Source organism: Oryzias latipes, chromosome 7, assembly GCF_053564925.1.
Source record: "Oryzias latipes strain Hd-rR chromosome 7, Olatipes_Hd-rR_3.1".
In the NCBI taxonomy this organism is placed as follows: domain Eukaryota; kingdom Metazoa; phylum Chordata; class Actinopteri; order Beloniformes; family Adrianichthyidae; genus Oryzias; species Oryzias latipes.
This window is the reverse complement of record NC_136243.1, coordinates 20543162-20556107: the sequence shown is the minus strand read 5'-3', so window position 1 is coordinate 20556107 and position 12946 is coordinate 20543162. Positions and strand designations below refer to the sequence as shown.

At 38.8% G+C, this 12946-nt stretch overlaps 1 protein-coding gene across 1 annotated transcript in view; it reads left to right on the top strand.

The window, feature by feature from the left end:
* The window catches only part of samd10b (sterile alpha motif domain containing 10b), a 55555-nt gene that overhangs the window by 22982 nt on the left and 19627 nt on the right, over positions 1-12946 (top strand). Inside the window, exon 2 of the mRNA XM_004070506.4 lies at positions 8772-8956. Coding sequence (XP_004070554.1) covers positions 8772-8956 — 185 coding nt within the window. The remainder of the gene's footprint in view (positions 1-8771; positions 8957-12946) is intronic.

The window sequence follows — 12946 nt, the reverse complement described above, 5'->3', positions numbered from 1 at the left end:
TCAACTGTTTCCATCATCAGGCACAGAGTGAATGCTCTGCATTGATTTAGAGGCCACATATGACATTCACAAATAAGTGAGCTTTACTCTGATCACAGTGATGCAGTTTGTGCGCTCATGAGCAAGGCTGTAGATCACTGTGGGTTGTCGACAGCAATCGCAATGAGGTGGATCTCTGCATTCGTTCAGGTTCTCACAGAAGGTATGTGTGAACCAGGGGGTGGCCAACCCCTTTTTTGCTTTCATGAACTGTTTTATTGATTTGAGTAAGACATAGGAGAATTGACATTTTTTACAGATAATCTGTACGTTAATAGTTAATTAAGTGGCTGAATTATTATTTATTTTTTATTTTTCACTTGCTTGAATACCTTATTTGCAGAGATCTATCCTGGTTTTACATGTTTAGGCTCATCTTCACAAAGTGAGTTGTATTATGGTTTGGCTAGATTGGATGTCCTTTCCACTCCACAATGTGATCTTGGACCTGCTACCTGGTGGTTTTACCCCAAAGCCTAAACAGTTGAACTTTTATCAGATTGTTGTGCAGTTTTGGTCCAATATCTGTTATCCATACCTCAAATGAGTTCACGGACAGTCCGAAAACACAGACAGAGCCCCAGAGTTAGTCCCCAGAGTTAGTCACCACCACATGGTCACCCAAACAACAGTTTGCTAAACTTGCATTCTGTCTGGGTAGAGATGTCTTTGTCATGTCAGATGGGACATCTTAAATAAGCGATGGCTGGTAGTTGACAGAGAATAAAGTTTACAACTGTTATGAGAATATTAGAGAGCAGTGGGTACTCTAGCATTATAGATCCACTCCAATTATCTTTTGATCTATTGTAATAGCATTCCCAGTGGTTTTTAGCCAAAATCAAAAAACCTGTGTTTATTTCTAGGACATTACTTCTGCTATTCAATTTAATTCAATTTTAGTTATGTAGCTCAAAATCTCAACAACAGTCGTCTCAATGGGCTTTGTACCGGTAGTTGTAAGATGCTAACTGCTGACGACAGTAGTTCAACAGAAATTTCCCTCTGAGTTGTGGGCGGGGCTGTCGGCATGGAACAACCCCCCCCCGTCACTAATAACTGAGTGCTGTCTGTTTATGAGCTCTCCCACTAGCTTAGAGCCTCCCCGCAGCCCCAACATCACATTAGTAGTGTAACAAGAAGGGCAGGCAATATTGGAGCTATCCAGCCATACAGTTTTGATCCAGATTCCAGCTCAGATGAGGAAAACAAAGATGTAAATGGATCTATTTGTTTATAAGCCAACGCATCAGCATGTAATAGAGCAGGAAGCTTGTGACCCGCCAAGTGTATTTTCTACGTAACAAATATTTTTCAAATTGCATTTTTTTATCTGCTCCTTCTACAATGATTTGAATAAAGAAAAACTCAGAAATGCACTTTTAAGCTCAATTTCTTTTGTATATGTCCTCCATCATCAGAAAAATGTCACGAGAACATTTTTAACATACTAAAAGTACAATTTTCATTGGAGTAAGTCTTTAAAGAAAATTATTTTCAATATTACTACCTCTATGGCTTGTTGCATGCACTTGTTACACTAGAAAAACCTTAAAGAAAAGTTATTATATTTAGAATTCAAAATGATAATTTATTTAAATCTGATTTACTTAGAAATGATCAAACTCTTCCTTTCCGTGTGCAAAATACCTAATGTTCCTTAATCTGATTCTTGTCAAGGTAATCAAGCATTTTGCAACAACTGGGTAATGACTATTTCTTATTGCTGTGGACTACTTTTTCCTAGTTCTGTTAAGCCAACCATAGTAAAGAGTTTTACTAGTTTAGCTAAACAGGCATTACAGGGCCATGCCAAAGCTTGTGTGGTTCAGATCTGGTCCATAGTCTGTGTCTTTTATTTGGAGGTTAGGAAGTAATGGTCGACATTAACCTTCAGGACTTTCTGACAGACTTGTGGTGCCAACAGTTATGACAAGTCATTGTGGTCCTAAAGTGTTATATACACCCAGAATAAAACACGCCCAGTCTATTAGGAAGTATGAGTTTTTCTCATTGTTTGTTCAGAAGTTATCAAGGACAATTTTTTTGGCAATCAGAATAATTTATCTCGTGCTTTTTTGCAGCACCCTCTAAATTGTTTGAAACAAAAATAATGATAGCAGTTTAAAAAGGGTGCATGAGGAGATTAATTGTATGATTACCAGCCAAGTTAGCATGGCTTGTTACATAATCATTCAAGGTGTTGTAAAAACACGCAAAGAGAAAAAAAAAATCAAAGTTAAATCCCCTTGAAGCTGTAACACTTTTTCATTTACATTAATAAATCACTCAAGTAGTTTTTTATGCTTCCCCTGCTTTGACAGTTCGTTCATTCATTATGCATGGAAAAGGCTAATAGACCCCGTGTTACTATTATTTGTGCTAATGTGAGCAGTGTCCCGGTCACACAGGAATAAAACTTACAGAACATGTACAGAGTGAGATCTAAAACCCAAAGTTTTAGGAGAGAAGATTCCTCCTTATTAGGTGTTTTTTTTTGCACTCATTTTAACTTAAGTACGGTATGTTAAAGTATCACAAAAACGTTGAAAAATCTTAAATCATATAGATGTGACAAAAAAAGATTGTAAGGGGATGACTTTATCAGGACCAAAACTAAAAAGTCACTGCTCCCTCCAGATCTGATCCCAGGCTTAAGGTGCTCCCCGACACAGCTGCAGGGAAAATGCACGTCAAATATTAATGACAAGTCAGATGGATTTCTGATCTGAGATCATTTTTGACTCCTAAATGGAGGATCATAGTAATGCTCAGTCTGTAGCTGAGAGGGCGTCTTTCTGACCTGCTTTGACCTGCTTAGAAACCATAACTGGTCCTGCAGCTCAATGTCGACTAAGAAGTTCATGGAACATAATTAGTCTTATAATGATGGACTTTCCTTTTTTGTTGTTGAAGTTAGATATGTGTTCTTTGATGTAGACGAATGAGATAATGGATTAAAGCACACGGAAATACAGCTGGAATGTTTAAAAAGTTGCTGCAGGCGTAAATACAGATGAACCTGTAGAAAACCAATCTGCTGACCAGAACTCGAACAAGGATGGAGCTCAGGGATCATGTCTTTTATCTGTTGTTTTCAACCCCTTAACTCCTCTCCTTCAACCCTTATGATCCTCCAAAGTGTCCTTCCTCTTTGTCCTTCCCACTCTGACATTCACTCTGGATTATTGATAGTCGGCGAGATCTAATCTGTTCTCCCGTGTCATTATACGAGGTCTCTGCTGTCAGGAGAAGAAAAGAACAGTCCTGCCTGTTCTCACCTCCTTTTTTGTGTTAGCTGATGTTAATGGTTTTAATATTTTTGTCTAATCTTTTAAAGCTGTTACAATCTTTTCCCATTTTATTTGAGCAATTTTTTACAACTTTAGAAGGCTTAATCACATTAGGCACATATATGTATACAGAATAGTAAAGGGAGCCCTTTTTAGCACTTTCTAAGTCCACCAGTGCAGTGATCAGTATGGTCTTTGACAGCTCAATGGCAAATCAGTGTCCAATCAATTGTTCTGTCTGTCTCTGTGGAAAGCCCTTCTAATGTTGTTGTCTTTCCCAGCAGTGGCTACAAGGCAAAACTAAGTTCAGCCGTGCATTTACCATTCCAGCTTAGCTGTGTGCTCGCAGGGTTTGTCTTGCATGAAGAATCCCAACAAAATGCCAGCTCCACCTCTCTGATGGGCTGCACTGCACCGTGAGGCACAGTTACCCTGTGGTTTGGATCCAGAACTTCGCCTTCATCCACATGGCTGCCTCTCTGCATCGTCCTTTGGGTTCAGTGGCCTAAACAAACGCAGGCAGGGATTCAACACATGTGAATATTTCAGAGGGCAATCTGGCAGCATGGCTCACATTCACTTATGTATGTCAAAGCTGGCGTTGATTAGCACACATGTTCATAAGAGCAGATTCAGTCGCCTTGGCCCTCCCTTGTGCCTTAAAAAATGGAGTGGCAGATTTTTTGCAACTATTTCCCTTTTTTCGCCACACACCCATGACACTGATCGTTTGTGAAAGGTGTACCTCAACCCCAATCTCTGTGACCATGTTTTGGAGTGGATAAAAAGACTGCAATGCATCATGTGATCCCTCCACTACCCCGAGGTCCCAAGTTTGTATTTATTTTTAAAGCTGCAGCTTTTTTTTCCCTCTGTCTGCTTTTTCAAACATAGTTATTTCATGGTTTATTCTTGGGGTTAAGATTGGGCCTGGTGGGGTACAGAAGTTGTAAATAGCCTCATTTTTCACCCCCAACTCACCATAGATTTAACTAATCAGGATCAGGGGTAAATGCACCAATGGACGTGGCAGCATTGATATGCTCTGCGGTTCAGGTTTGGGGTGTAATGCAGCCATGAAATCATTGCATGATGAAGTTTCACACCCTGAAGATTATCAAAGGAATGAGGTTGACTGCTGTTTTTTCTTCTTCTTTTTTTCCACACACTTTTGTATAAAATTTTAAGTGCAAATAAAAATTTCATCACTGAGTTGAATAAAGGGGTGCTGCAGGGAGTTGATACCAATATCATGCTGCAGAAAAACTCCGTGGCATACTGTCCGTGGTGCCTGGTATGAGGTAGATTAACTAGACCATTGCTTTATCCCACAACCGGGGAGATGAAGCCGCTTGTGAACACTTTTTAAAGTTCATGCCTAGTCCAAGAAAAAAAAAACTGTTTCAACAAAAAAAAGACGTCCTTTGCTGTAAAAAAAAAAAAAGTCCACCCGGACTAATTTTGGAGTCAAATGAGTAACGTTCGCTGATTCCATGTTAATCTGTTGTGGGATTTGGCATGGAACGACCTTTCAGGGTGCCGCACCGAACAGCTTAATTACCTTTCCAAAAGGGAATACCTCTGAGATTTAGCGGCCCCTCTGCACAGCAGATATGCAGCTCAGTCAGGAGAAGGTGATGCGAGGTTGCACTTCACTGGTCCCACTCATGGTGAACTGTCTGCCCTCACACACACGCTTCTACACCACACACACCGAAACACCTGTGTGACACTTTGTCCTTGATTGTGGCACCACCAACAGTCCACCTTCTTCCTCATTTTTTTTAAGCATGTTTTGCTGAAGAAGGCAGATTTTTCCGCCGCAGCACAGTGCTTTTTTTTTTTTAATTCTCTACAATTTTAGAGGACACCACTTTGATCCTGTTCTCCACCCTCCCCATTCTCCCTCATCTTCTCTCCCTCTCCCTTAAGTGAGGATGATAAAGTCACCAGCAAGGGCACCAAATTGAGACAAATAGAACGGCGGAGATTCAGTAGTTAGCGGGTTTCTAGATTGTCTGTTGAGACAGGGAATTAGGGTTCAAATGGAAAATATACACCTTTAAAAAGAAAGTTAGATTATGCTGTCATTACCTGATCTTAATTGTCATTTTAATTCAGGTTAATAAAGTATATTAGAGATTACATACCACTCAACCTGCTAAAGGTTTAAAAAGATGTAGATTTCAAAAGATGAAGCATGTCACAATCCAGCCCATATTCATTTAAGTTATGTCAATACATTGAAAGGTCAGTCAATAGAACTAAGTAGTTTTACGTTAACTCTTGTCACCTGAGCTGTTGAACTGACATACAGTCTTGTCTGGTGAATTTGCAGCACATCTCACCTTTTATCTTTCTTAACTCTCTGACTCCAGCTTGTGCATTTTCCTCCATCTCTTTCTCTGAGATTGATAGGTCTTTAGGGTTCCCAGACACTTAACTTCCTATGTCCCTTTTTCCTGCCACCCTCCATCAGCTTGAGTGGCAGTAATTACGTCAGAGTTGGACTTATCCAGATTGCCCCAAAGACACAAAACCCACAGAAATAGAAACAGACAGAGGAATGCTTAGGAATTCTAGAAGAAGAAAAAGATGGAGGTGTATGGAAGTGTATAAGATGACAGAAAAGTGGCACAAGCTGGAGGGAAGCAAAGGACTCAAGTTTGGTGAGACAAAGCAAGGAGAGGGGCAAAAAAAAAGGTTTACACATCAGTGACTTCTGACAGGCCTTTCTTCTTCTCCTCTAGCATCGATGTGGAACTCTGCTCATCACTGCTGTTCTGAGCAAACACTTAAGTTGTGTGTTGATGGCGTGTCTGAGTAATATTGGCTTTTACTACAAGCTGTCAGGAAGAGCTATGAGATGACAAGCAATAAGAAAGAAATGTAACTAATAGAAAAATAAAGACCATTTATACAGGAAAAGGAAAATCACTGTCTTAATTTTATGTTAATCGTGAGCTACCAGAAAAATTAAGACAAAATAATAAATTCATAGTATACGCCTTTTAATAAATCAATTTTTTGGATATATTTAGTACTACTTTTGCCATTGGATCAAGATAAACATTTGCATTAACTTAAATTGACAAACCGTATTGAAGAACGTGCTGTCAACTATCACTGTCAAGGTTTTTTTGTTTTAGTTTTTTATGTTTCTCTGCGTAGAAAGCACACTGAACTGCCTTTGTGCATGTAATTCATTATATTAAAAACATTGTTTTGCCCCCCCCCCCCAGCAGAACAGAAATATATTTCATCACCACCTATCCGACTCCAGGATGTGTTACCACCCTGTGTCCCCAGCTCTGTGCACACTGTAACCATTTCTCCACACCACTGTGGTGTGTGAATTGCATCATGATAGAAAGCATAACTCATCTTACCACCTCAAATTCTGTTAAATCCAGTTTTAGATCTGGTTCTCATACTGTTGGAGAAAGAAGACAACATTAACACCTGCAGAAGTCAGAGCTCTGTTTCCTCCTCTGTTCATGGACGGGAATCATCTCCAGAGTTCGAAACTTACATCAACCAACAACCCCAGAGCACAGTTTCTGGATGCCGCACACCTGACTTTCATACGCAATCACTCACTGCATCCACTGGCGTCCCATACCATGGCGTCCCTGGTCACACATGGCAGTGAACTTCATCACAGCCACCATCCTTTCTGTTATTGATTATTTCTGAATATAATTTCTCTAAGGCATGGCTGTGGATCCCTTTGCATAAGCTGCCCACAGCAACATCAACCACGTGTTTATACTGAATAATGATTTTGTTCTTTTCATCAAACAATATATCAAAGGATTATTTTTCATGTCTTAAGAGAGCAAAACATCTGTTTTTCCAAAAGCATGGCTTAAAAAGTTGTTTTGTTTTTTTTAATGTAATTTTATGTCTAATCAGGGACTAATCTTGCAAGAAAGACAGAAATCATGCTCTACGTTTGTAAATAGATAGACAGAGTAAATAGATGACAGAATATAGCATTGCTTTCCTGAATCATTTGTTTTTCAGCTGTGGGTAAAAACAGCTGGTTACTTAGGGGGCTCATGATTCCGTTTGTATCACCCCTTTATTTTATTATTCTTGAGAAGGCAAATCACATTCAGCTTTTCAATGTAAAATACACACTGATTATGCCTTTTTATTTATATCAAAATCAAACAGTAGCACGAAAAGTGAAAGGGGTGGGATGGGATAAACAACCAAAAAATAAAGAAAGGAGAAAGAAAACCATGAGGGAGACCATTTTCACCTATCAACAAACATTGTCAATACAGTTTAAAAGTCATAAATCCAAGATTTGACTCTTACAAAAAAGTGTCCAAACAGGTTTAACATATTCTGTCCATTTTTACCACATTTTATAAAAGTTTTCTGTTTGAATTTAAATTGAGAATGAACATTTTTCCATGATGTAAATACTGTGAATAATAGTGATCCACTCCTTTATTGTTGGTGGTTCCCGTTTATACCATCTTTTGGTAACACCTTTTTTTACTTGCTGCCAACAGAATGAATTTTTTGTCCATACTGTCCATACTGTTTAATCCATCCAACGTCCAGTTACAATGATACACAGCTTCAAATGTACATGGAAACTCTATTTAAACACATTCCGCAGAAGTTTGTGAATTTCAACCCAGTTATTTTGAATAACTGAACAGTTCCAGAATAAATGAAAGTGGTTGGCCCCTTTGCTTCCTCATCTCCAGCTTTCATTTCTGCTGCATTTTTGAACTGGAGTGATAAAAAGTTTCAAGATGGTTTTTCCAGCAGAATATGATCTAGTTGTGACCCATTGCACCTGACATGACTCCCAGTCTTCTTCTGAAAATCTTATTTTCCTTTCCTTTTATTATTATTTTTTACGTAACGTGTTTTGGCGACCACTTTACATTGTACTATTATATAGACTTGAAATAATCTAATTTAGTAATTATATAAAGGTTTGCAAAAACCTGTGCTTCTCTGCAGGGATTTGAATACTGTGGTTAAAGTGATGTCTAATCTTTAAATGATTAAAGAAGTCTTCTGGGCTGAAACTATGTTATTGTTTAAGGGCATCAAATACTTGAAATGTCCCTTTGTGGACAAGTGAATATAATTATTCAGCCGTTTGCTAATCCAATTCTTAAATCTGCCACCATATTTACCGTATTTGGGATAAATTCATTTCAAATAAATTCATTTAACTTCACCTTAAATATTTTATCATTGGGTGTATTAATTCTGTCCTGTAATTTAGTACCTGCCATCACAGTTGAAAGTACAACGTCACTGATTGTGTTTCCTGCCATGTCTTTCCATCAAGCTGTATAAGATGGGGGCACATGCATCACCCCTTTAGATGTATCACCATTTAAAAGAATACAACGTCTTGCTTTTGTTTTCTCTGCTTTATCGTTTGTCTTTCTGTCCTCACAGCGGCGTCCAGCTTCAGTTTTTGCCGTGCCTCCCTGGAGCACACAGTGTCTGCTGAGGAACTGAGCTACCAGCTGCCGCGTCACGCCGGAGGTAACAATCTGACCTGGCACGACAGTCACGGGCAGAGGACAGGACACACGCGTGCCGTCAAACTGCTTCAGCAGCCCGGCACCGAGGGCATCCAGGTATGGCAATCAACAATCAGAGCAGCAGGGTCTGTGCAGAAAACAATTAAACACGAGAGACTCCCAACTGTTTCCGCCAAAAATAAATAAACGGAAAAACTGAATTTGAATGATGCTGATGCCGTTTTTAGACAAAGTAAAAAAAAAAGGACATCGTTTTTACAGAGCAGCAGGGGTTCATTAGAAATTGCCACTGAGGTGGGGAAGGGACTGTTGGCGCAGAGTAAGCCCACCCTCATTTCCCATCACCCACTAGCTTACAGCCGCTCACAACTCCAACATATCATCGGTGCAACTAAAATGGCAAACTATATTGGAGGGGGGGCACTGTATGGGCTCGGCCCGGGCACAGTATAAAGAATAAAATAAATAAAAGTTAAGTAGATATAAACACCCAGAGGAGTAAATAAATATACCTTAATAGAAAGATATAAATCAGTAAACGTGAATAAAAAATATATCAAATTAGTAAAAAGAGAACAAAATATAAAATGTCTAAATTTCAACTAAAAGTTAGATTAAAAAAAAGGGTCTTTGCAGGTCTTGAGCCTTCCGTTATAAACATGAACAGTCTCTGTGGCCCTGAGGCTCTATGGGAGGCTGTTCCACAGGCCAGGTCCATAAGTGAACAAGGCCTTGCAGTATGTTGTAGTTCTAAGTTTTGGAATAACCAAAAGGCCTGTATCAGAGGACCTCAGGTTCCAAGAGGTCATACTTTAAAATCATATTAGATAGTAAGAAGGCCCGAGACCATAAAAACATTTATAAACCAATAAAAACTTTAAAATCAATCCTAAAACGCACAGGGAGCCAATGCAATGATTTAAAAAAAAAAAATGGTGTAATGTGTTCCTGCCCCCTGGTCCTCGATAGCACGCGTGCGGCTGAATTTTGCAGCAGTTGAAGGTTTGGTATCCTTCTGGGAAAACCATTACAGTAATCTAATCTGCTGGAAATAAAAGCATGCATCAGCACCTCTGTGTTGGCAAGAGAGAGAAATGGGCAGATTCTGGCAATGATTGTAAGATGATAAAATCCCATTTGTGTTATATTTTTAATTTGTGGAGTAAAATTATTCTCAGACTGAAAAATAACTCCCAGGTAAGGATGGGTATCGTTAAGTTTTTAACAGTACTACTACTCTTATTGATACCGCTTATCGATCCGGTATTTTAACGATACTGTTACGGCCCCGACAGGCAAACCTGTCCCAGTCCAGGGGGAAAAAATAAATAAATAAAAAATAAAAATCACAAAGGGGCCATTCCATATGAAAGATGGACAACAACAAGTTTATGAACATAGTTTGGGTGGAAGAAAGAACCTATGTCCTGTAAAACAAAAATAAATAATTACTGTGCTGGTCCCAACAAAAGACAAAACAGAGGGATTGGAGCCTTGGCCAAACAGAAAATAAGTCAGGGAGACAACTGACCCAGCCACCATGGCGGTCGGAGTCAGCAGCTCCCTGCTAAGGCTGCCTGACAAAAGCTAACTTATGAAAGAAATAAACAAAGCCCGCAAATAAGGACTAGCAAGGTCCAACCCCAAACTAAAATAACAAAACCCAGCAGTATAAGACTGCTGAGGACCAAGAGGGAATAAAAAGAAAAACAAACAAGCCAACCAGCAAAGCTCCAACTCAAACCATAACTGCTACTCAGCCTCCTGCTCTGCTCTCTCTGCATGCCTGCCCGGTTGAGGCCTCCTCTGACTTAAATACCTGGCAGGTGATCATCAAGATCATTGGCCTCACCTGCCAGGCGAACAAAATGACGATGCAGCAAAGCAGCAACAGCAAGACGTAACACTCTTATCAAAACTTTTTGAGGACGAAAAATAAATAAATTAGTTAAGAAAATAAAGTGTTTTATTTACTATTTATTTATGCAACAACATTATTTTTTTACAATACATTTTTCCAACTTGAAAAGTAAAATACATGAAAAAAGAAATTATTAAAAGAAAAATAAACAGCAATGTTTTGACATATTGCTGTCCTGATTTAAATATAAAACAACTTAAATAAACTGTTCACTCTAAAAGAAAATACAGTTCCATAGGGCAACATGGTGGAGTATGCAGGTAGATTGCAGAAAGCCCCACGTTCCTCTTTTTTTTTTTTTTTTTTTTTTTTTAAAGTTCTGCAGATAGTGCGTGATTTGAACAAAAATAAACACATTCATCTTTGCTAATAAATCTACTTTTTCTGCTAGTCCTGTTTTCAAACTTCAAGGGCTTCTGGGGGAATTTCCATTGTATTCATTTCCATTACAAGCTGCATGCGTTCTTGAGTGTGCGACGCGGGCCGTCCGCTGGAGGAGTCCCGACACCGCGATTCTTGCTGCTTCGGTGATGAAAAATCCCTTTATTAAACCGGCTCTGCTCCAGAGCGGTTTAATAAAGAATCAATCACCGTTCTTCTGGGGGAAACCTTTTATTACTGTTCTCCTTCACTCCGTAACAACAAACATGAACGCGCTCCCCCAACACTTATGCACGCTCTCACTCACTCTTACGATGCTCGCGCTCTTTCCTCTTACACACGCAGCGCGCTGAAACACATACACATACTCATTCTACAACACCTATATAGTTAGTTTAATAGTTAGACAGTTAGTAGTTAGTAGTTACTATTATTTGTTAATAAAGATTACTGCGTTGTAGTTATGAATTGTTTTCATTTGAGACGGGGCCGCTGGGGGATTTTGTGTTCGGCGGCTGGGGTGGGTAGGTGTTTGCGGGATGCGGTTAACCCCGACACCGTGACTCCTGCTGCTTTATATTCTTGATCAAAAATCCCACACCGTCACAGCTCTAGTTTATATCTTGTGGGACACAAAAAAAATGCGACTTCTCCAGTGATGAACAGCAATAAAACTATATTTGATTAACTGATTAACACTAAGCATAACCCCCTTATCAAAGCAGAAATGCAGGTTGTTTTCATGTCAAATGTTGTAGCTCCGCCCCTGTTCTAAACAAGGGTGACTCCCTTAAAACAGGACCCCAAGATATGATAATGAGATAATAGAATAAATTGAAAACAACTTTTGCTAGAAATCAGTGATATAAATGCTAGAGTTACTCTGGGTTTTGGGTTTAGGTGTGACTCAGACAGCTTAAAAAACACTCTGTCACTGTCATTAGCTTTATTACTTTGTCTTCAATACCTTTAGTCAAGTTTTCTATATTTTCATACTCAGGCCTACTGTGAGAAGTCAGAGAAGCAAAAACTTATTTTTAGAGCACATTATAACTGTTTTTAAATATCAGTCACATGGGCTAGCATCAAAACTGTGACGCAAATGGACTATTGATAGTTTTACTCCATTGATAGTACAGTTACATAAAAGCTATTCAGGGCTGTTCTTTTGCAACCATAAGCTCATAACACAAACACTAAAAAACAAGATAGGTTTCTTGATTTTTTTATTTTGAATGAAAATAATGTAATTCTGTGGGAAGAGGTTCAGCAAAAAAAACAACAACAAGAAAAACAAATTGGAGTGGCACATTTTGATGTGAATATAAAAATGGCTAGACTAAATATGTATGGTGCCTGTGCTACACCGAGTCTCTGAGATGACAGGAAATCATTTGTAACAAATTGTTGTCATTGTTGACCCTGTAAAATAGATAAAAAGAAGTTTTGTGATACTTATATCATTATCGCAACATGTATTGCACTGATTGTGGACAATTAAAAGCATACAAGCCTTTAATAGTACATTCTTTTTTTTTTTGTCGAATTGAATAATCTCCGCATGTACGTTGGAAGACATAGAATATTTTTGAAACACTACAGTATGCATAAATGGCCTTTAAGGAAAAACAGTCGCAGTGACAGCAGGAAGAATTGATTTCAAGCTCCTTAGCCTAAAACCTTTTTTCTTGTGAAATAACCCAAAATGTTTTTAAGGTCTTGTGTTTCTTTATATGCGCGTTTTTTTCAAAGCTTTTATCAGCATGAGCTTGTAAAAGTTCAAA